The sequence below is a fragment of the Limulus polyphemus genome, unplaced genomic scaffold (assembly GCF_000517525.1).
Source record: "Limulus polyphemus unplaced genomic scaffold, Limulus_polyphemus-2.1.2 Scaffold3110, whole genome shotgun sequence".
NCBI lineage: Eukaryota > Metazoa > Arthropoda > Merostomata > Xiphosura > Limulidae > Limulus > Limulus polyphemus.
In genome coordinates, this window is record NW_013668720.1 from 3303 (window position 1) to 29341 (window position 26039).

The 26039-nt window shown below is 34.1% G+C and overlaps 1 protein-coding gene across 5 annotated transcripts in view; it reads right to left on the reverse strand.

The window, feature by feature from the left end:
* Positions 1 to 8722: 8722 nt before the first annotated feature.
* Positions 8723 to 26039, reverse strand: part of LOC106468680 (centrosomal protein of 89 kDa-like) — a 121237-nt gene continuing 103920 nt past the window's right edge. For 4 of the 5 annotated variants that reach the window (XM_022397043.1, XM_022397045.1, XM_022397046.1 and 1 more), the window contains exons 14-18: positions 23767 to 23808; positions 22489 to 22578; positions 21535 to 21581; positions 15281 to 15403; positions 8723 to 9429 (exon numbers count right to left, since the gene is read on the reverse strand). In XM_022397043.1, coding sequence (XP_022252751.1) covers positions 9297 to 9429; positions 15281 to 15403; positions 21535 to 21581; positions 22489 to 22578; positions 23767 to 23808 — 435 coding nt within the window. In that variant the 3' untranslated portion in view covers positions 8723 to 9296. The remainder of the gene's footprint in view (positions 9430 to 15280; positions 15404 to 21534; positions 21582 to 22488; positions 22579 to 23766; positions 23809 to 26039) is intronic. The other variant, XR_002612694.1, reaches the window with a different exon arrangement.

The window sequence follows — 26039 nt, forward strand, 5'->3', positions numbered from 1 at the left end:
GTAACAGTATTTTTAATTGCTTCAAAGATAGGTTTTATTTCGGTTTCAAATATGTTTGTTTGTTGACTTTCTGTGATTTGAATTTTGTTTTGTTGTACATTTGAACTGTTAGGTTGTTTTTGGATTTTTGTTAGCATTTGAACTGTTAGGTCGTTTCTGGATTTGTTTTGTTGGCATTTGCGTTTCTTGATTTAGTAGTTGTGATCTTGCTGCCTCTGCGCGAGTGTATGTTGTAGTCTGTTACTGGTGTAGGTAATAGTAATGTTATTCTGTTAGAGTTGATTTCGGATTGTATGTGTCTGTTTCAGTTTGCTTTGACTTATTCTGTAAGTTCATTATTCCAGTTTTGATATTCTTGTATCTAGGACATCCTTTATAATTAGCTGTATTTTTAGTTCATGTCTGTTTTTGTTATTTTGAAAATACCGGCTCAGCAGCCTCTTACCTTGGAGCAGTGACTGCCTTGTGTGTTCATCCGTGTTACATATTAAACGCGTAAAAGACGAGACGAACAACGGTTTTTAGTCTCGTGGTGTGTACAGGTTTGTTTCTCGCTCATAACTTGTTTACTATCCCAACTCGGGCTCGGTTTCTAGGACCGACCTTGTAACCCTGTTGTGCTTGTTATAGTTTTCATGCTATAACTTTTAATACAGTAAATTTATTTTCACAAAATTTGGCAGACTTTTAGTAAACATTACAAGCCTTTTGTACGCGAAAAATCAACTTTTTAATGAAGAATTTTTACTGATTTGATTGAATAATGACAATACTATAGTGAATAATTTATGTTGAATCTCGTACTTGTTGGAGGAGTAGTGAATAAATTAAAGAAGAGGGAATGATGCCTAGAGAAAACATGTCACATTTCTCACACTAGGGGAAATTCAGGATTTTATAAAACATTTCCTTGTAAAATTAAGAACTTATAAACTATTAAAATGTGGATTATTAGCTTCGATTTTATGCTATACTAATTAGTGTAATATGAACAAAAAGTAGTTTAAATAAATTTTGAATGCAATTCACTAAAAACCTTGTAACAAGCACAGAAAAAGATACCCCAGTAGGGAGAGTTAAAATATTAATAGTGTTGTTAATTTTTATTAGTCGATACCGTAAAAATGAAAAATGCAGCAAAAGCTGAGAGATAAGAAAATGCAAAGCAATTGCGACTGACGAATTTCTTTACTGTTCCATTAGAAAGAAAAGGTAAACAATCTTCGTTGGAAAGTGAAGTCAAACAATTTAATGTGAACGAAGTGTCAGCAAGTAAAAGTGAATTGGAACCCCTGAAAGTGTTATCAGAAGTCAACAAGCCAGCAGAAAGAAGGAAATTCAAGGAAGAGTGGCGCAAGCAACTTGCATGGCTTACATTTAATCAGACCACGTGTATAGCAAGTTGTGAGGTATGTGCTTCCCCCTCCAGTCTTGCAGATCAAAATTCTAAAACAGTGAAAGGTTTTGCAGGCCTTTCAAACTGGAAACATTTAAAGAATATGATAAATCACACACGTACCAGAAATGTGTAAAATCAAATAATGTACCACTGGCTCCAAGAGCTTCTTCCTTGGTTGTTTGCATGAAAAAATGTTTGACTATTTGAAAGCACTTTTTAATGTAGCTTACTAAACAACAAGTCGTTTTCCGATTTCGAAGGGTTATTAGAGTTGACTGGTAAATTGGGGGTTGAACTAAGAGATAAGAATAACAATTACAAAAGATGCAAGGAACTTGTCTCACACATTGCAAAAGTATTAAGCAATGAACTGATCTGCGAAATATAGGATGATGAATATGTGAGTTTGATGCTAGATGGATCTACTGGCAAAGCAGGTGTTGAAGAGTTGATCTTATATATAAGGTACATAAAGAACAATGGAGTGAGAGAAGTATTTCTGTCATTCCTACCTACTGGCAGTGCAACTGCAGATGACTACTTAGACGCTATTGAAAAAGAAGTGGAAAAGTATGGACTATTGGGCTGGCTATCTTCTAGTCAGCTGATTGCATTGGTACTGATGGGGTAGCCTAGATGATTGAAGCAGAGAATGGACTAATGCATAAAATTAGACAGAATCTGAGCCACTTAATTGGTGTTCATTGAAAAACGTTCAGTAAAAAAAGAAAAGTATACTGATGATCTTGACTCTGTTCTCAAGAAGCTCTACAAATTTTATCAGTGTTCTCCAAAGAGAATGTGACAACTGAACAAGTATCTGAAGGTATTCAAATCAAAATACAGAAATTTCAATAATCACACAATGTAAGATGAGTGGCCAGCAAAGTTGATGCTCTCTCTGCACTTGTGAAAGTTTGGAAATGTGTCACAGTACACCTGGAAAGCATCGTGATAGGAAAATATAATGCTTCTTTAAATGCTACGAGTTTGCTGAAAAACTCACTGATCTCAAACTTGTTTACATGCTTCATTTTCTCTTGGACTACCCTGGAAAAATTAAGAATCTCTCTCTTTTGTTTCAAAGGGAAGAACGTTTTCTCAGCACAGTTGAATTGCATGTGAAGAACACAGTGGCATTACTTGAATCACTTAAACATGGTCCAGGACAACATGAAGATAGATTTGTCACCAAGACATCCCTAAAAATAATGTATCAAGATGTACAACTACACAAGCTGAATAATTTTGTAAAAAATAAATTCAGATCATCAATTCAAGAAGAAAATTTAAGTGACTTATTGATGATTAACATGAATGACCCATCAGTGAAGGAATTTGTTCCTGCAAAGGCGGTGAACCAGTGGTACTTCAGTTCCAAATCTACAAGGCAGTGCATGGCCACAAGATGCCAAATGAGAAATAGTAGAAGTGCAAAGCTCATTTGTCATTTCACATCAGAATATGTTATTTTGTACGACAGAAATGTGCATGAGGTTATTGTCTATGCTTGTTTATATGTAAAATATAATTTACACCATTCAATGGTGTAACGTGAAATTTTTTGGTAGTTGTTAAAACATAAAACTCTGAAAGCTGAAATATTCGTCTGAATTGTTAATTTTTGGGCTGGGTCCTAGATGCAAAGAAATTTGTCAAGCCCTGGCTTAAGGCTGTATAACTGTATTGAATAGTCATAGAATACTAACCACATTTATATAAGGTCGGATAATAATAAGGTTAGATAATGAACTTTCACAAGGTTTAACTTATAAAAGTTAAATTTTTTATGATCATAAACAAATTATATTCTACAAGAATTTGGCTATATAAAAAGTAATTGAAGATGTAATAACGAAACCAATTTAATTTTTGTTTTCTTAGGCAGGTATGGACTTTGTATTAGGTGTATAAGATATACTAAACATTATTAAACAGTTTTGAATATCACGTAACCATATTTTTCACATCTTTTATTTACATTTTCTTGCTGATTTCCACAAGGTTAATGTTTAAAAGTAGTTGAGTGGCCTACGATATGTCATAACCTGGCCCAGGTAAAAAGTTTACTACAATATGTAAGTAGTCTGTTACATCATCTCTTTATGAAGTATTAACTTACCAATTTGGACCACACATCATGATTATATGTAACCATTCTATTATTTCACCCAGCTTTACAGTCAGAACCTGGAGATAATTTAACTTTGATGAATATGATAAAACTATTTATGTAGTAAGATAACTATAAACTGCTCATGAAATAATGTAAAAGAAATTGACTACCACTTGGTAAAAAAACTACAAAGAAATCATCGGTTCAGGAAAGATAAAAATTACAGAAAACAAACAAACAAAAATTGAACCCAGTAAGTATACTTTTTATGCTCTAACTATTAGAATGCATTGTTCATCACACGTGCAGAACAAATATGCAGCACATTTCATAACAGAATATAATAATTACTCATAAAATTGTTTACAATAACTGTAGGGTAAAAAACTTGGTTTATCAAGGAAAAATATTTCACATTTGTTTTTTAAATAATTTCATAATTTGTCAGGTAGTACAACACAGAAATGAAAAACAAGGACTATTAATATATAGCATATATTTAGGGTAACTACAAAGCAAGAGCTTTATCATATACCATTATATACAAGCATTGTGATAAGTCATACTTGCACAACACTGTTGGGGCTTTGCAAAACTGGATGGTACGAGGAGAATGATATGTTAAGTGGAAAAATGGCTACCAAAGGATCATTCAATAAGATCAACTGCTCTGAAGAATCATTCCAATAATCTGATCTTGGAATAACATCTCCGTCAGGGTGCAGCTGTTGCAACCCCGTTACTTCCATTTTGACATTGAGAAAAAATTAGCCCAATTTGACATTCTAAAAACCAGGCTCACCCAGAGGACAGGGTATATTTCTCTGAGCATCACCATCCACCAGGTGGCACATAAGAGCAAAAGTACAAAATGTATCAAATCAGTATGGAGCATTTAGACAAGCTTCAATTAACAGCAACTTCAATCATTTATTCATTTACATGGCCTGTCCTGCCACTGATGGATGTATCTACAGCTCACCAATACATCTGCAGTGGTGAATTAAACAATGCCCCTACACATTAAATTTGTAGATATGACCTAGTTTTTTACATGCAAACAATTGCAGTATGTTTTACTATTATTAGTAGCAGAAATATGCAATTGGAAGTGATGGCCTAAAATTTACATAGGTGTTTTAAAGTGTATACCACTGTTTTTATCATCTGAATAAATATATGTATACAATTTCTGCTATTTGGTTTACTAATTTCAGCCTTTTATTTTTTATAAAATCATATAATTCAATCAATTCTCTGAGGGAGGGGAGAAGGTCTGATGAACTCCTCGTCTATGTCCACCTCCAAATGGTGTTGAGCATAAAGGAAGGAAGGAAATGCAAAATAGAATAACATAAAACATGCAATCTTGTTATCCTTTGTTATTTTCATAATTTGCTTTCTTTTCATTCATGTTTGTTCTGAAAGGAAATTAATTTTTCACTTTGTGAAAAAACATAAAACAAACAAAGAAAAAACACAAATTTTTAATTATATACATGAATGGTACTATGGTATTCATGTTTCTACATTGTGAAACTGACTCACTAATTAGCAACCAGCAAGTATTACCGAACTGAATCAAACAGATACAACTTGAAGCAAACAATGAATGAAGATATCTTCTCTAACAATCTGATAGCAGGAAGCTGGCTTACATGCCACCCTAATCACAAGGCAGCAAAGGTCCTTGGAAATTGGAACTGTTTTCTCAACAGAATTTCCTTGTGTTTGAAAGATAAATATTTTGCAGCTTGTATATTTGATTTTATGACATGTATATATATTACCATTCTTAAAAATTCCAAATTTATTTGACCACAGGATTACAATCACTTCACCAAATAGCCCATTTATCTGCCATAAGCAGAAGTGGAGATTAGGCCTAAATAAATTTGTGAACAGCCACAAACTCTATTGTTAAGCAATCATACTCTTATATATTTGTCAGGTGGTATATTTTAATATTCAGATGTTTTTATGTGGAGATGGAGATACCTCAATTTACAATATAAAACTTAGCCTCATTTTTAATAGTCTGTTGCCCAGTTGGCTTCCTATTACATATATAGTAATGCCATTTGCAGTTCAATGTATTCAGCCTAATTGGTTAATAAATGGTTATTCAGATTTCTGAATTATGATACATATGTCCTTGATATGTTTTACAATCCTCAATGTATCCTTTTCCAGGAAATGAAAGTATGGGTGAACAACTGAGAGCTGCAACATTTATTCAGATTATATCAGAATCTGAACTTCAGTGAAGATGATAGTCTGCTTTAGCTATATCAACTCACGGTAGGGGATGACATCAGTTCTATCAATGTGTCCTCAGGAAATACAAAAGATATCATAAGAAAGGAAGGCCATCAAACTACAGGTGTTAGAGACTGGGCTGGCATGTTACAAATTTTATCAATGAGTATGCTACTGAAGATGAACATCAAAAGTGTATTTCCTGATGTTCCATGGAATTATCAAACCATTTAATAATGACACAATGTAAATATTTTATCCCCAAGATGCAAAGTCTCCAGTTATCATATTATGAACCAAAGATGGAACACTTGATAATACCACAGGTGTTACTTACAGAACAAACCGCATTACACCAATTGTAATTGGGACACCTAACAGGCTAACTCAATCTCACCATGGAAAAATGGGCAACAACAAAATACATTTTCATTTAAAGTCCAGACCCTTCAAGTTCCCATCTGATACCAGTGATAAAAATGTTCAAGTCCAGATAATTCAATCATGACACACATAAATCAAAGTGGTGGAGATGGTTGGGACATAGCTAATTTTGTCAATGTATCACTTGATAATAAGATGAAACTAAAAGTAATAGAAAATATCCAAAAACTAAAAAAGGCCAGAAATTGAAAGAGCTTTGTAAAGTTTTATGAGTGGAATACTACGTTGACAGATTATTTGAACTTCATGAATATACTGTGATGGTTATTGAGACAATATCTCTCTCTCTCCATACAAAAGATCAATTCAATCAGGTGCCAGCAACTGAGATAGCAACCTTGCTCTCTGAGTCACAAAGTTCCAATTCATCATCTCCTTGGTGGTAACATCAGGAATCCTTTTATACCTGAAGTCTATATCAACATTTCTGCAGACCAGAGCATTGGACCTAAGCAGGGCTTTGCAGCCATAGAATTTGTTTAGATATCTTTGTAGAAGGTCAGCAACTCAACAACTTCCACAATATACGATTTGATGAGGCAGTGACTACTGCTGAAAAAGTGAATGTGGTGCCTACCATGCCATCGGTTGTCAAAAGGCAGATGCTCAGAGCCTAAAACCCTGTTACAAACCCTAAGGAACATTACAGAAGAAAATTAATGATTCCTTTTCTATACCAGGCACTAACAGAAATAAATGCAAGATTTACAGAAGAGTACCAGGAGGCCCTTGATGGAATGAAATTGATGCCAAAGCAGATCTTTGCTTCACCTCAGCTATCAGCAGAGCAAATTTCTCTCTGTGAGAAGGACATATTCTCACCAGTTGATTTAGGTGCTGAGATGTACATGTGGAAGAATCACCAGAGAACATCTGAGTGTCAAAATGAGGATGCCTTAGATGAGGCCCTGAGGATGGCCACACACATGAAAGACATGTTCCCAAGCATTGGGCCATCCTTCAAATAATGGTTGTTTTACCTGTCACTAAAAGTGAAGCTGAACATGTTTTCAGGCAGTTGAAATAACTGAAAACTTACTTTTGTAACTCAGTGAGTGAAGCTAGATTGAATGGGCTTGTTCTTATGAAGATTCATTAGCATATAGTCACAACAATTAACATTGGCGACGTTATAACGAGATATGCCACCAGAAATCCAAGGTGCATGGCCTTACAAAATATCTTCACTGTGCTTGGAGCAAATTAAGTGACATACTTTTCACTTTTACAAGAAATAAAGGATTGCACACAGTTACTTCATTATATATTTTATATTCACTCATTAAGTAAAATGAAATTATAATCTAATTATTCAAATTTAATACTACCTCTCTCTCCTTCCAATAATTTTTATCAAAATTGGAAATTAGCCCCCCCTACATTTCTGTATCCTCCATTGCATCAGTTTGGTATCCTAGCTGTTAAGAATATTTTCATCTGTAAACCTAATAACATTTCATGAGGTTTGGCAGCTTAGGAGATTTATGTTAGTTGTTAACCCTATCATCATGGGTATCCTTTACTGCGCATGACACAAGTTTTAGTGTCTTATATTCAAAATTATATTAAGCTATTTTTTGTTTATGTTATACCAATTAGTATAGCATAAAATCATAGCTAATAATCCATATTTTAATAGTATATAAGTTTTAAGATCTTAATTCTACAAGGCAATATTTAAAAAAAATCCTGAATTTCCCTTAGTGTGACATACGTGACACATTTTCTCTTGGTATCTTATTTTATCAACCACCCCTACAATAACTAGAAATTAAACATAAATTACTCACTATAGAATAGTCATTGCTCAGACAAACCATAATTTTTTTACCCTTCAATTTTGTTTGGTTACAGAGCTTTCAAATAAAAAATCAGACCCCTCCTGCCACATCCTTTCTTTCAGGATTTATTAATAGTTCTCTCTTACATTTAATTATATATTACCTATACAGATATAGAAAGCGAAGGTTTTCATACATCAAATGACATATTGTATAACATTGTGTTCTGAACAGCTTGAATGACTTTGTAACAGTTCTTGTTGCATAGTTAGAAAGCCAGAAAAATTTTGAGAGTTAGGGGAACTTGTCTACTTTTTTTTGCATGTTATTAGTCTATGTTCTTTGATGCATTATTTAATTAAATAAAAATTATTTAGTGCATTACTATCATTAGAATAAAAAAGTAGGGTTAAGTTTCATCGACAATAAGAAAAAAGAATATTGGGTAAATACTTTATTTCTTGTTTTTCATGTTTATTCTTTATCTATTATTATAAAAGTAACTAAAATGTAAAAAATAGGGATCATTTTAGGTTAGTTATTATTAGATTAGGTAAAATAAATAATAATAATATAATAAAAATGTTTCATGTGAAGAAAAGTATTTTTAATCTTAACATGAAAATCACTTTACACACAAAACAAATACTCAATATATTCTTGGATAAATATCTATTTTAGTTTATTTAAAATACTTCACTAAAAATTGTATTTGTTTTCTGTGAAAGACTTATAATGTTAACTGAAAAACTGTCAAATTTTGCGAATATATACATACTATATTAAAGTAGACGTATTAAAGACTATACAGACTTTAAATTAGTACAAAAAGGGCACATGGTCAGTCAAATTGGCCGAGACCATTTCAAGAGAGTTAACAACCATGGCTACAACCTTATAATGTTGCATAGTAAAACTCTGTCATTATTACATTAAATTCTTGTGAAGCTGATGTGCAGACAGTGTATACTTTCAGTTATAAGGTGTATCCATATGATTTTAAACAGCTGTACAAATACTAAAACTTGCAAAGTTTTTCCCATGTAGTAAATACTAGTTGTTTTTAATTTCCCCAATCAACAATCAAGATTCACATGTTAAAAAAAATTAATAAAAAAATTGTTTCTTCACACATTAAACTTTGATATCATAGCTCTACTTTAAAATCCTTTAAGTTATAGGATAGGGTCTGTAACACTGAATGATATGTATATTTCAAATTCTTGGATCTAAATTACTAAACAATCAATCACAGGTCAGGCAGGATTAACTGAAAACATAATAATAAATAACAATATCAGCTTTTGTCAAATTTCATTAGAAACTTATGAGTTGCAGATGGACTAAGTGAACTATACATATAGGTTTTTAAAGAGTGATTCTCTCGCATAACGGTTTGCCACAATGTCTCCAGATCCTCTTCAAGGAACCTATGAAAAAGAAGATGCTTACTGTGAATTGAACAGAAATACTTTGTATTTTCAATTTGCTTCCAAAAAATGACTATATTGACATAATATTATTTGAATATAATATTTGATCATATTTACATTAATATGTTATAGCAATTTGTATAAAACACAGAACCAGACTGTTTATGTACACTAATATTAGTTGTACAGTGTTTAGTTTAAAGCACTAATCCCCAATTATATTTGTCAAGAGATTTTTAATTATGGTACCCTGAAAGCTATGAGCTTGAAAAAGGAGAGTATTGTTGGCATAACCTTCTTCACGTTGCTACATAGTCTTACCTGGTATTTGCAAACACTTAAGTACTATTTTTTTTACTATCCATTTTTGTAATCATATACATTTCTGCTTTGGGGAAAGGAAATGTAAATTATAAAACTGAGGAAGTCCTTAGTTGTGACATAGCTTAAATTTCATTGTTTATTTCCTTGAGGAATAACCAATGAACAACTTTATGTAAAATCACCTATGGAGTATGCTTCTCAATATCATGTCATTTAATTTCATACATCATTCTTGTGTTTGATTAGGCACTATACATTTATGATAGAAAAAAATAAACACAAACTATATATTCTTATTATATTTAAATGCTTTTGAAAGCAGATAAACAAAATTTACCTTTCAAAATCGTTTTTCTGTAAATATGCTATATATGCAAAGTTAAGAAATGTTATATTTTTTTTACACTAACTCAACTACTACAAACTGCCACAAAACTTTTTTGTACTTAAAAAGAAATATATCAATAAAAGTAACTGTATGTTTTCATAATCATAAATATATAAATCTGTTTATGGTTCGGGTAATTTTTCTCAAACATTTAACTAGGGTATAGTTCTGCTGGAAGAGTGTTCCAGTACTTGGAACTGTAGTCAAGTTCCAATACTCCATAAAATTAAAACCGAGAATAATAAAAGGGCATGTTTGTGGGTCTGAGTGTGACCGCCATAGCTCTAAGTGAAAAGAACCTACAAACATGAAATTTTGCACACATACTAAGTGGACACTGAGAGTGTGCAACTGGGTATTATTACTTATTTATATGTATAAGCTCATGTGCATCTTTTTATGCAGAAAACCATGTAAAAAAGAAATGTGACTGCCATAGCATCTTTTTAATGAAGCAAGCTAGTGAAAACCACATAGAAAAGTAGTAGTTCCTTATATTACATATAGAAGTCACAGACAGACATACATGTGCATGTGTGCGTGTTTGTGTATGAGTGATGGCTATAGTTCCAAGGGAAAAGAACCTAGAAACTTGAAATTTTGCACCCATACTAAGTGGACCTTGGGGGTGTGCAACAGTGTATTATTACTTATCCATGTGCATGCAAATTTTTTTATGAGGCAAGCTACCAAAAAAAACCCAATAAAAAATAACTGACCACTATAGCTCTAAGAAGAAAGAACCTAGAAACTTGATATTTTGCACCCATACTAAGTGTACCCTGAGGGTGTGCATCTGGGTATTACTTATCTTATTTACATGCATGCATGCATGTGTATCGTTTTAAAGAACCAGGCTTGTGAAAAACCACATAGAAAAGAAGTGGTTCCTTATATTACAAATATAAATTAGACAGACATGTGTGCACGCAAGTGCTTGTCTGTGTCTGCCATAGCTTCAAGAGGAAAAACCTAGAAACCTGAAATTTTGCACCCATACTAAGTGGACCCTGAGGGTGTGCACCTGGGATTTACTTATCCATGTTTATACTCATCATTATAAGGAGGCAAATGAGCAAAAAACCACATAGAATATAAGTGGTTCTTTATGTATCAACTTCTAATATATAGAAAAGCCAGTGCATTTTGGTAACAATGCATTCCGACAATGGCTTTTATGTCATGTTGCTTAGCAACAAAAGTATAGAGGTTATACCTTTATTCTAAAATGGATTCAGCATACACACACTATTAAACCTTCCAGATGAGTCACAGATGAAAGGCCATGTCTTCACGTTTGTTGATTCGCATTCAAAATTTTATTGAACTTCTAATTCATAAATTTATGTCAATAACTTTGCTATCAAACTGCAGATTATAATTCAAATTTTAGCATTATACCTTACTCAATTTCTTAATTCAAAAAGTAAATATAGAAAAACACAGTTACACATCGATTTTTATGTGTCACGTTGTATGTTGAATGCAGCACTGGTTCAAATTAGATGTTGATGTCAAAATACCATGTTTATAGTTTTGTATGAATTAGGAACTCAAATTACCAATGTTCACAAGCTAGAAAACAAAATAAGGTTCTCTTATCTTTTGAATTTGCTAAGATATCGCTCATGTAATAAATCAAACACAGTGGCATCCTGCTCACCTCTTTCCATTTTTGGAAATGCTCCCTTATATACACTTACCTCTATATATATATATGACAAGAATAACCAATCGAAAGCTCAGAATGTCCCCCTAGTGGCTTTCTCCGCCATTTTAACGTGTTTGGATGCCATTTTTCTTTCAGACCAAGATTTCAAAAAGGTAGGTTGTGTCTTTTGTCTTCTCAAAATTTCATATTTTTTAGACTGAAATACAGCTTAATTACTAAGCTTGAATAATTATAGTGGAATTCTATGGTATTTATATAGCAGTTGATGATTTTTGGCTATTCAACTGTATATATAAAAACTAAACAAAATTATTTTGTTTCATATCCTCCATGTGCAAAATTTTAAAAAGCTTAGCAACCTACGTTTAACAGCAACCAAGCACAAAGGTCGTAACTAGAAGAGATAATTGTTTGCTTTACTTCTTTATTTACTGTTCTATGTTTTAAGAAAATAAGTTTAAGTAACTTATTTCTAAATAAGCAATAATCTATATATATATATATAGATTTTTTGTGTCTTTCATAATCAAACTCTTAGTGTTAGAGAATACTATGATTGTTTGTGATCCCCACTATTTACTGGGAGAACCTTCTCAGGCCACCCAGTATAAGCTCTGTCACACCCACCCCCCTCAGGAGCTGGCATCAGACACCATGCAACTTCTCTGGCTCAAATTAGGTATCAGAACATTAAAATGGTGAAACATTTTTTTTTCATACATCACATGGTTATCAAGACACAAATATGGTACTATAGAACTTATTCAAATACATTTTACAATTATACTGTACACTTAAGTGTATTCATTTTTAACAAGTTTATTATTTACATAATACATATTGAAGGTTGCTTCTTTTTAATTCTTTATGTTGGCATGCAAAGCACTAAGAAAGTCACACTTGTTAATAAGGTAGTGCAACTAGGAATACATTAAATTAACAAAAGATATGCATTTTTAAAACTTGTTTTAATGTTAGTGATTTTTATACGGTACCAAGTTTTTTTTCCTAGCTGCTTAATGTAATGGAAGTTATTTGTTTTCTCTCTGTAATATATGCATATTCAATTTAGTATTAATGTAAGTAGTCTCAAATAAATAATGTTGCTATATTTTCTTTATTACCTTCCAAACCAAAGGTGGACGGAGGTTATGTTTTCACCCCTGTGTGTGTGTGTGTTTGTCAGCAAGATTTCTCAAAACTGGCTGAATGGATTTTGACGAAAGTTGGTATATATTTGTACTATGACTCAACTTAGAAGTGATTAGTATATGGAGGATTAAGGTCATGAAAATCCAAAAAATTCCTATCATGGGGAAAAATTTTTCACACTATTTTTGCTTTATAACTCAGACAAAAATGATTGGACTCTGATGAAACTTGGTGGACATGTGTAGAATATTATTTCTCATTGTCCTGCCAAAAATGGTCCATGTCTGTTGATAACAATGGACATACAGACACATTTTAGTATTTTTTGAGAGCCAAATATGATCAATGCTACGTGGCAGAGGTATGCACTCTACTGAGTGTCCCTCTAGTTTGTTATGGACTCACAGAAATGGAAATTAGGTTTTGATTATGTGGTCCTTATTGTGATGGTGACTTCAAACTTCTGACAAAATTTAGGCAGGGCTCCGGTACATTACAATTTAACACTACGCCACTGACTTTAACTAACTCATGTTCATTACTCGGACAGTGAAAAATGTCTTTACCATGACCACACGGTAGCTTTACTATTCCTAAATAAACAAGGAATCTTACTGTCTACCTTATACATAACCTTACCATATAGTTACAAAGACATACTTGCCAACTCTCATGATTTGAGCAGGAGTTTCCTGAATTTGGACCTCCAACCTAATCTACCCGATCGGGTTTTAAAAATTGGTCATTTTTACCGATTTGCGTAACTATAATTAACTTTTCATACATTAAAAGTTTCTTGGTAAACATCAGCCAATTGTTTGCTCTCTATAGCGAAACCTGTTGAGTAAACACGTGATTCATACCAGAAATCAGGCTTCACTTTCTTCTTTGCCAATGAAAACCGATTATACAAATAAGATGTATTTATCGTTCTAAACCAAGCATGACTGTTCATGTGATTACTAAAAATGGCTTATTTGGCAGAGAAGAGAAAATGCTACAAGTGCACATTCCAGATGTCCACGATGGACAGATTCTTTAAAGTGATTAGATGTTTCTATACTGCTGTTGTTGACAAGATGCTGGCCAAGTTCCCCTTTAAGGATCCTGTGGTGAACTCTTTTGGTTTTCTTTTGCCAGAACAGGGAATAGATATGAACCCAGCATATATCATTGTGTCAGAGATTCTGTTTTATCATTCCATCATGACTATCAGGCTGTAGAAGATGAATTTAGAGACTTTCAGCTTTGCCATGACAGTGATCTTCCACCAGCAGATACCTCAGTTGATGTATTCTGGGCAGATGTCAGGAAGATGAAGTACCCCATTACAAACAGGAGAGGTTCCCCCATCAGGGTAGATTGGCTAGGGCACGTGTTCCATTCCTAACAGTAATGCAGAGTGTGAACGAGTCTTCTCCATCGTCAGAAAGATTCAGACTGACCAGAGATCCTTACTGGACATAACAACATTACAGGCTTTGTTGAGAACCAAGATAAACAGAGATGAGGAGTATTTCCAATCTAAGCCTTCTGCAACAGTGTTAAAGAGTGCCAAGCGTGTGTGTGTGTGTATGGAATATAATAGAGACCTAGATTTTTTGAAGAAGGGTTTTGCAGATGTTCTGTATTTGTGATTAAAAATTAATGATATAGTTTATTAAATTTTGTCAATGCAATAAAATTTCATATACCTGTTACTTGTTCATTAAACTCCCTCACTGGTATTATAAATATATATAGATGTACATTTGGTGCCTCAACCCTGTTTTCTGGAAGTAAAAAAACAACATTGTGTTAAGATTAAGTCTGAGATTTACAAAAATGAAAATTTGATGATATCCTGAGACCTGCAGAATTGAAAGCAAAAGAATGCATGATATTTGCAAACTGATGGGCTTTAAACCAGTTTTGCTTGTAAATTGCTTGATTTGCTGTGAGTTGCGCAAAATCTCACCTATTTTGAAAGTTAGCAAGTATGCAAAGATCCCATTACTTTGTACAAAACAAAGACATTCTTATATACAAAGAAGGCATAAAAAATTCCATTAACACCATAGAGAAATGATGCTTGTTAAAAAATGTATCAACATATTTATAATTTTTGTTTGGCTGGCCTCCTCAATCACCCAGAAGAAAGAAATCAAACAACGGAATGTAAAAATCAGAAAAATCTATGCATGGAAAACAGTGGTTATTTTGAATATACATAAATACACATGTAATGAACAACAGAATTGGCTTCCAATTGAAAGTTCAAGGTTTAAATTTGAGTAATAATGATTTTCTTTCTTTAAATGTTAAATTTTTACCTTTTTTCATTTTTGACCCCAACTACCTCTTTTTCCTGATTATTAATGACCTTATGTAGTTGTGCAAGTTCTTGCTCATATCCTTGACATAAACCTTTCCATGTTTCATCTGTCTTGTGCATTCTGTTTATAAAATATTAAATATGTTTCATGAATCATTTCACAACTGTGCTACTGTAAATAATAACTTTTGCAAGTACTTTACTATATTTCAATTATAAGAATATATATGTTTTCAATAAATGAATGGTTAAGGTGATAAAAAACAAGCCATTAAAAGTGATAAAACATTGAATGAATATAACTAGATGATTTTAACTAGTGATTAAATGACTACACCTGGCTTCACATTTTCTGAAGAAACCTCTATCTATGAGCTCTCATTTTATAAGTAAATTGAAACAGAACCGATCACAATCTTCACAAAGTAAACTAATACAAACATACATTACAAAGCATTAAAGATTTGTTTTTAAGTAGTTAACAAAGTAATGACATTTGCTTCCAGTCATGATACAGTAATTTTTTTCTATTACAGCCAACACATAAAGCTTTCCACCAAAAAGAATTTACACGTTGAAATACAAAGCTTGTGATGATATTTTTCCATTTGAATTAATAAATTATTTTTCAAACAAAGCCTTAAAGTTATTATTTTCCTATACTGAAAATATATTTCCAATAAGCACTTACCTCCTATTATATGTTCTTGTTCAGTGCTGCCCTCTATATGCAAAGAACTCCAACATACACCAAGATCAGCGTGGTTCAACTGGGTCTCTCATGTACAACATCATGCAACAACCCTCCACCAACAGGAGTTGGAAAAACCTTCCAAATGCATGTGACTCCCTCTGTTTTATTCTACCAAACTATCACTTTGAGATTAGGCAGAAAAGAAAAGCACTGGTTTTCAGTGAGGAGGAAGGGTGGGAAGTGTGAGAGGACTTTCAGTATAGAAAAATAATTTCTGATATGATACATTATCTACACTCACATGTATAAGCTAGAATCCCACACTGAATAGGTGGAGGGACTGGTGCGAGAGATAGAAATAAGTATCTTTCAAAAGCATCTGAAAAACATCCATCAAGTGGAAATAGGTGTTGCAAAGATGGGTGGAAAGTGGGAGAGAAAAAACCAAGTGGTTTGAATCCAAACCACAATATACCGGAATCTCAATCCTGGTGAAGAAAGACTGTAGAAGAACTATTTACAGACAGGAATGTGGGGAAAGCTATAATGGATGTGCTCCAAGGTGTATAGTGGCTAGGGTGTGACGGACTGTATGCGGCTAGTCAACTCCAGTCCAAAACCAAAACTTCCGACTTGTTATAGGAGGATGGTCCCCACCATCTTCACCTTAATTCGAGTAGAAAAGAATTATATACATGTCCAACCGATCTAATAAATGGGGGAAATGTGTGCAAATCCATAACCACCCATACATTTGGGAACCCAACATCTGAATGATGGTATGAAGGAATGTGACAGTTCACATCAAACCAAACCCAATCCAACTGGAATCCTACTGTAAAACAGAAGCCTCAGATAAAGAAAACTATCTGAGGTATAGTGCTAGAGAGAGAACCTTTGCCATAAACATCATCATCCTCTGGAGAGGACCACACAGAAGTTGGAGTGCATGTGTGCACAAAATCAATTCCTGGGACCAACTGCATGAAGGTGGAGTGTATGAGGCAAATCTATGACGATGAGGAATCACAACCAACATGTGTGATGATTTATGGTGATCAGCTATAATCCAAAACCATTCAAAGGGAATAGATGTAAAATATATGCAGCCTCACCCTCCAGATAAAACCACAAAGAAATAGGGTGCAGCATCAACCTCTGGAAAATACTGCACAGAGATGGAGCATATGTATTTGGAACTATGTGCAACATCAATCTCTGGATAGAACCAAACAGAAGTTTGAGCACAACATTAACTTTTGGTACCCACTGCATGGAAGTGGATTGCCTCTACAAAACATATGCAACCTCCCACTCCAGATAGAATGGGATAGAAGATGGGTGCATCATCAACCTCTTGGACTCACTGCACAGAGATAAAGCACATGATTGGTTGATAGCATTCCATCTAAACCAGCAGAACATCACTGTCCTACTATCTACTGAATGGAAGTGGTCACATTCAAGATGATACCTCCATGGTCCACCACCCCAATGGCTTGTAGCTGTAAAGTGGCAAGGACTCCCATACTCCACTAGAAGAACAAGGGAGGATAAAAGTGGTGGAGAGTCCAGAGGAAAGCCAGCACTGGATACAATGCAACAGATGACCATGAAAACCCTCTATTGAAAAGCATACAGCCCCTGATATATCAAAGGGATGTCAGGGATGGGCAGCTATCCCTTCTGCTTTACCCATGTAAGTCCACGGATTAGAACGTTTCAGGATGTGCACATTAACGAACTAATATATTGCACAGAAACAATTACTAGCATTTTGTGGAACACTCCATCTCAACAGTGTGCATTATTGGCCATGGGTATATTGTTTTTCGTTATTTCCCCTTGGCTGTACAGTGTGGATTTGAGATATAGAAAATATACTTGGACAGCCAATGTTTGCAACTGAGTGTGATTTGAATCCTAAATGAGACATACCCCCTGGAGGGAAATATATAGAAAGGATAAATCACCCAGTCACAGCCTCAACAAAGTTTGAAGGATGGCAGCAGGCAGAAGGTGGTACTCCAATGATGTAGAAACAGCTACTCAATGAAGATAGTAAGAGATGAATGTCAGGCCACATGCCTGACTGAAGAGTTTCCTCCAATGGATGACAGAGATGAGACTCCAGGAAAAAGGCAAGGTGCTTGATCTGAAGCAAAGACACCTTTGGAAAGAAAAAGACAGGAAGGAATAGACCAAATGAAGCAGTTGACTATCCCAAAATTGTAAGGGTAGAAGAAGGAGAAAGGTCACGTATAAATGAATGGTGCCAGGGAATGAAAAAGTATAAATGGAAACCACTAAAGGAGGCCATGCAAGCAATGGAACGAAGACCACATACTGGAAAAAGAAATCTAACTGCAGCAGACTGAGAATAAAGGTAGGAAATAGACAGAAGAGAAAACAGCGAGAAGGAAGAATGACCCTCATGAGCCACCGAAGTATGGAGTAGAAAAAATCGACCTGGATGAACCACACTGTAAGGAGGTCAACAAATCTGAAAGAAACGTAAATGGAACTGGCTGGCCCAGTTTTGACTGGGAAAATTCACTGCCAAGGTCTGAGGATGATGAACCATAGACCAAAAAGAAAAAAAAAGGTAACTTGGAGTAAAGTGGTAAAGATGAGGAGTACTCCACTGACTTCATAGCCACCTGAAAACCTAGTGGTAGAGAAACCAATCCGTGAGATAAAGTTGGTAGGGTCTTGAAAAAAGATCTGCCACAAGGTGAAAAGTACTCGGAACATGACACGTGGAGATTTATCCCCCATGTATGGGCCAAATAAAAGAGGTCCAATGTTCGACCACAAAGGGAACAGGAATGAGTGCCTCCATAGTAATTGAAGTAGGCCACAACAATGGAATTGTTAGAATGGAGCGTGAAACATTGGTACTGTACCAGTGGAAGATAATGAACCAAAGCACGTCATACCACCATAAGCTAAAAGATTTTGAAATGATAAGACACAATGATCTGAGACAATTGCCCACAAGTCTTTTGCTGGTAGATCAACACTCACCAACTTGGTGTGAAGAATCTGTGATTGGATCCATGGAGGAAGCAGTACTCCCTTAGTTGTGCTATCCTTGGTCAACCACCAATGCAGATAGACTTTAAGGGAAGGAGAAAGGATAATTGGGGAGTACAAGGAATCCTGAGCAATATTCCATAAGCCATGTAGAGGCTTCTGAAGAGAATTCATATGTATCTGACCCAAAGGGATAACAGCTTCCATAGGAGCCCAAATTTTCAAAAGCAACAGAACCTCTTGTGCCAAAACCAAGAAAGCAATAGATGCATGGAGAAAGATGGGCCCAAATGATGGGGGGTGTTGAAAAATACACCCAAGTGGATAAGGTATTGGGTAGACAAAAGGAAACTTCACTAAGTTTAGAATCCAACCAACACAAACAGCTCCTGTTAGCAGCAGATGTGTGTGTTGAGAAGATTCCAGTTTGAAATGAACCAACAGGAGCCAGTCATCCAAGTAAAGGTGTAAACACAACTCTAGAGCATGCAGAAGTTGGGCAAAAGCCATGACCACCCAATAAGATAAATACAATGCTGAAGCAAGCTTGAAAGACCAGACACAAAATTGATACACAATCCTATAGTGGACAAACCAAAGGTAGCATCTGGACTGATGAAAAATATGAATATGGAGATATGCATTTTAGACATCTACCTTGGTCATCTATAGTCCAGGAGAAAAAAAAACCTTTGGTGCAATAAAGGACTCCATGGGAAATTGGCAAAGAACCAAAAATTGGTTGAGGCAAGACAGATGGATCACAGGACAAAAACCTGGAGTAAAATCCTGCAGAAGGTTGGCTGACAGGCATGATAGCTCTCTGTGATAAAAGGATCAGACAACCTTAGTTAGACTTTGTCAGGTAGCTGGATCCCAAGTTAATGGGAAGGAAATCGGTACAGGAGACAAAGGTGGAGGGGAAAAGAAAAGAATGAAAGATCAATGTCACACAATTTGGATCACCTTAGAATTGGCAGTGAATAACCACCAAAGGGGAACAAAATCGGCCAAATTGCTCCCATCAGACAGGAAACCACCTGAAAGTCACTGGAATTACTGGCAATAATGAACCAGACTTTGAAACACACAGCAAAATTTCGAAATCCCTAGTGGCAGGCACTGGTAAAGAATGGGAGGTTGCAGGCCAAGAAACAGTTATGGGAGAGGTTGTTGTATCAGAATGAGAAAAAAAAAGTAGCCAAAGACTAAAGGGGCGAATGGAATTCTGAGAATCCACATATGATTCCAAAGACTCTGGAAAATCTTCTAAAACAAATCGATGGATAAAAAGAGCCATCCCAGAAGTCATAAAAAATAAGAGGAAGGTAGATGAACCTATGAAAAGACAGCATCCTTCCCAATATGATCCCAACATCAATAAAATCCTGTGTGAAGGGATAGGGCTGAAGAGGACAATAATGCCAAGGAGGAAGAAGGAGGGAAAGTACCTCAGAAAGGAAGTGTTTGTTGGACAAGTACTGCAGAAAAGCTGTAAGGGTAAGACGAAGGTGGGAAAATGAATGTGGGAGGAATGGATAGGATTATCAGGGACTGCTGAAAAGGGCAAAAATGGCTCCAACTGCTGGAAGTCGAGAAAGATTTAATTAGCATGCTGATAGGAAGATGGGAAAACAAGGGACCCTATTGATGGTTCTCATGTAAAAAAGGAAGGAACAGTATCATATGAAATAGCGAAAATGAGAAAACAGAACACACCTGAGAAAGCATATCCAAAACAGGCAGAGATAGGCCTAGTAAATCTCATAGGAGATATGTGGGAAAACATGGCAAAGTTAGGAAGAGGAAAAAAAAAAAGAAGTCAAAATCCTCCTCGTCATGAACAGGTTCGAACAATGCAGGAGGAACCCGAACATTGTCGGGAGAAAAAGGATGGCACATATAACGATCAATCTCCCGATGAATGATAGCTGAAAAATCCTTAGTTGAGACCACAAGACCTGAAGCCAGTAATGACACTCAAAGTAGAGGTAATAATATCAGAAGTTGTAAAATACAAACTTCAGAACCCAACGTAAACCGTGAAAAAAAAAAATCAATAAACAAAGGTAAGTTATCGCACCAAACTACTACAGAAAATACTGACTGTAGCAAATGAATAAAACAAGTAAATCACTACTTTGCAAAAAACAAAACAAAAAGAACTCGTGAAAAGAGCACAACTGAAAAATGTCTGCACTTGACCACTTTCTAATGAGAAGTGATAGTTCAGTAGAATTGAATAGAGAGAGTCACATGTGTGAGGAGGGTGTGTTGCACTCCTATTGGTGGTATGTTCTTGCATGATGATCTACTCGTGGGACACATTTGAACCACATAGATTGGGGGGTATGTGGGAGTTCATGGCTTGTGGCATCTGAAAACATTTTTGTATATATATAGGGTAGCACTGAACGAGAATAGCTATACTTGATAGAAGAGGTAATGTATCATATCGGAATTCAAAACCGTTCATTAAAAACACCAATAAATTAGGAAAATAAACTACAAAATGATTTCACCTTTTTATAGTTTTCTCGATTTGATTTAATGCTTTGACCTTGAATACCTGTCACAAGTAAAAATAATAAATTAATTTTTAGGGCTAATTATATGATTTAAGATGAAGGAAAATCTCATAAACCTAACTCTACAATGTATTAGCCAGATACTGACATTTTCTGTACAAGGTAGATAAACATGACTGAGATACAAGTTTGCATAAAAATAAACTAAAAAAAAATTACCTTCAATTTTAAACGTTTTTCTTATTGGATGGAACTAATAAAACAATGACAAAAGCAAAAGGATTTGAAGTCTGATAGTTTTTTTAATTCTTTAGTCTCTTAGTAATGTCTATAGGGTAAATTATGAAAATTTAATAGTTATGTAACAACCATATACTTATTTGAAAAATTTGCTTATTTTGTAAGACCATATAATATTATTTACAATAAATATTAATTTAATTTGATTTGACACAACATTCTAAGCAGTTTCCTTGGATATGCCTATCTTATCAAAATCAGTGACCAAATATATCATCAAACTACACATAAAACTATAACGAGGTCCATAAAATGTCATCGCGAAACAAGCGGGGTCCCGCTAAATTGGGTTTTGTAAAGATACACTTAAAATATTAAAAGTTATTAGTATGGAAACTATAACGAGGTTATGGTTACGAGGTCAGTTCCAGGGACCGAGCTCGTGTCGAAAGAGTTAATGACCCATCGCGTTATATCCAAATTTATGTTAAATCATGGTTTCACTGTAATGGATTACCTGATTTTTAAAGCAGCCAATTATGTATATTACACCTGGCACTTGGTGAAAAAAATATTACAGAAATATACATTACTGAGTTCTCAAATAAATATATCAAATATCCACAGACATAGCCAATTCTTTTTCTATTATGCTTATGTGTACATAGCTTTATATATAATATAACAGAAGTAACGATATCAGCAAACCTTAAGTTGATCTTGTAATTTGTCATCCATCATATTACGAGACTTGACCCAGTTCATCAACTGTTCTTGATTGGCTGCCATTTCTTCTGACTATAAAAACACAAGTAAAAAAAGTTATTTTATTACTGTTTAACATATATTTATGTGTTCATTAACAACACACACACACACACACATACTGACTTTGAAATACTGATGATATTTCAAACATAACAACATAATGGAAGAGTTTCATCTGTTTTTCTACACAATCATTTATCTTTGGAATTTTATAGGTATTTCACCCTGCACACACACAATCATTAACCTTTGTGTTCAGAGAGTAAACTATAAGCATAATGAGATTTTAAAGGAATAATTTCACTTTGTATGCATAGTTACTAGAATTCCAGAGTGACAAATTGGAACATTTCTTTTTTATATGGAATGACACTGTAACAGCTTTAAAGGAGTTTAAATTACAATACTTTATATCATTTGCTAAATAATCTGATATTTATTGCACTGCATTTAAAAACAATAGACAAACATTTCTAGTTAGAAAAATAAAAAGTGCAGAAGTTGTTGCTTCTTTGATTTCTTTATCGCAGCTGGGCAGGTCTTAAAATCTCCATTGATAGGATAGGTTAGGAAAACATAGCAGAGATGGAGGAAATGTGTATCAGATGATTTATTTTTGTCAGGTGATTCTCAAAGTAAAACTTAACATATAATGGAAAACTGTACATATCAAACTCACACCGAGGTAACCCTATGCATGCAACCACATATTTTTAAATATTAAAAGGAATTTCTTACTCTGAAAGGAACCACCATTTACATGTTTGGAGGTCTATTGGCTTATCTCACTCAGTGCATAAGCCTTCTTGTAATAAGTTAATAACTTACTCTCAATATTTTACAAGTGCTTTATAAATCTTACACAATATACAAATTCACAAATTTAGATAAAATAATTACATAACAATTTGTTTTTATATGGTAACTAAATAAACTGAGAGGTTAGAATACTGATCCATTAAAACTAAGGAAGCTCAGCAGAAATGATCTATAAAGGGCAAAATGCTCAGAATATTAAAGAAAGTTATAACTAAATACTAATCAATTTATTATTAACTGCTACCATCAAGCATGAAAAATAATGGGGAAAAACAAACAAATGGAATAATAAAACAAAAATTTCTGAACTATTATCAACTTTTATAAAGAAATGTAGATTTTTAAAAAACTATATTAAACTATTCTAAGTTGAACTGATCTAAAATTCTCAAGACCTACTTTTCTTGCTAAAATATCTCGTTCTTGAGCTATTCTTTCTGCCTGAAATATGTTCAACAAAAGGATTTTATAAAAACACAATGAAATCCTAGAACTGTTAATGACTAGTTGTTTTTAACAATAGGATTTTATGAAAATATTATGAGGACCTACTATTATTGATAATCACCTTATGTTCAACAATAGGATTATATAAAAGAACTATGAGGACCTATAACTGATGAAAATACCTTGGGTATAACAAAAGTGTTTTTATATAAAAGCACATATAAGAACCTAAAACCAACAATAAACAACATTACCGATGAAAAAATAATAACAGTAATTTATAAAAGAACTCAACAGGAGCAGTGTTGGTTTATTTCAATATTTCAGATATAAGCCCTTCTTTAGAATACCTCAAAAGATTTTTTAAGTTTGAGATAAGTTGTATCATCTGCTTTCGGAATTTTATGCATCTTTTCATTTGATTTATTGCTAGCACAGTAGTCCTACAAATTACATACACATAAGCTGCAGTAGTATATAACAGCACAAGTATGTTACAATCGCTTTGGTTTAAACTAAATTAAAACAAAATACAAATGCTACATAATCTATTATAAAAAGCAGAGTGTTTGGGGAAAAAAATACATGGTCATATATCTCTCATTTCATATCTGTTCCTTATACATTCCACATTTCTTGATCAATCATATTGATAAAATTCTTGAAACAGTACGTCTTTTTTCGGTATTGGAACCTTTATGTATTTTTATTGCACTTTTAATGTTTATTATGTTAAGAAACAAAATAGAAGCATAATTTCCTATCCTTTGTTACAAACATCTTTTTATTTTACCAGTCCAACAGAAGGGTACTCCAGCTAGTTTACACACAAATTTTAAACAGCACAGTATGTGTCCATGTCAAGATTGTACAAGAAAAATAAACAATAAAAGTGATTTATAACTTCCATAAAAAATGACAAATGAAGATGTTTTCTACAGAAAGCATGCTTCTCTGTTGATGCTTTACTTCCAAGGCTCAGAACAGATTATAGGAATGAAAATCTGAATAATTTTTACTTTGGCAACAATTGTTTTGCCTGCTTCGAATTATATTTAGTATGTCTCACTAACAAGGCAGCTGTAACTGAATTTCAGCATAATGAAATAAATATTGACCACAACTTCCCAAAAAAAATATATAAAGGATAAAGTATTAGGTCGTCAAGAAATTAATGTCGTATTTTGGAACACTTTCATTAACCCCCCCCCAAAACATGTGCATCACATAATAGTTAAACAAATCACCTAAACATCACATTACTGTAGACTATATAATGAGTGAAGTTTAATATACTGTAATCCCCTATAGTGATGGCACATGACGAGATAAACATTTGGCATGTAATGCTGTTTGAATACAAGAAGGGAAACAATGCCTCTGTCGCCACAAAGAATATCAAAAAAGTTTATGGAAATGTTGTGAACATTCATAAGTGTCAACAATAGTTCAGCAAATTTTGTTCAGGCGACTTTAGCCTTAAAAACTGTGTTGGCAGGGGCTGACATGTTGTACTTGATACTCATGCTCTGAAAAATGCTTGTTGAGTCTAACCTAAGGCAACACACTCCTGAAATGGCCCTGAAATTGCGTGTCTGTCATGAAACAATATGTAAAAATCTAAGGAATATGGGAAAACTCCTTAAAGAAGATTTTTGGGTGCCTCACAAACTTTCCGATGATCATCATTTCCAATGTGTGAATGTTGCTTAGTCTCTTCTGGAGCGCAATGCACGTGAACCACTTTTGGACAGAATTGTCACCAGTGATGAAAAAATGGATTCTCTATGCAAATATTAAATGTTAAAAACAATGGCTCAGTCCTAGACAAAAACCCTTTCTGACCCCATAACCTGGACTCCATTCACAGAAAATGATGCTTTGCATTCAGTGGGACTTCAAAGGAGTAATTCATTTCTAACTCCTCAATCCACAGCGAACTGTCAATGCAGAGATCTATAATCAGCAACTGGAATGTTTAAATCAAACTCTTCATCAGAAAAGTGTTCTTCTTCTCACGACAATGCACATCCACATGTGACACGTTTGACACAACACAAGATTATGAATTTGGATTGGGAAGTTCTCCCCCACCCACCATATTCTCCAGGTATGGCACAATCAGATTACCATCTTTTTTGTTTGTTGCAACACCATCTTGATGGGAAAACGTATGCAAATATGGAAGATGTTAAAGAGGACATTGACATGTTTTTGCTTTAAAG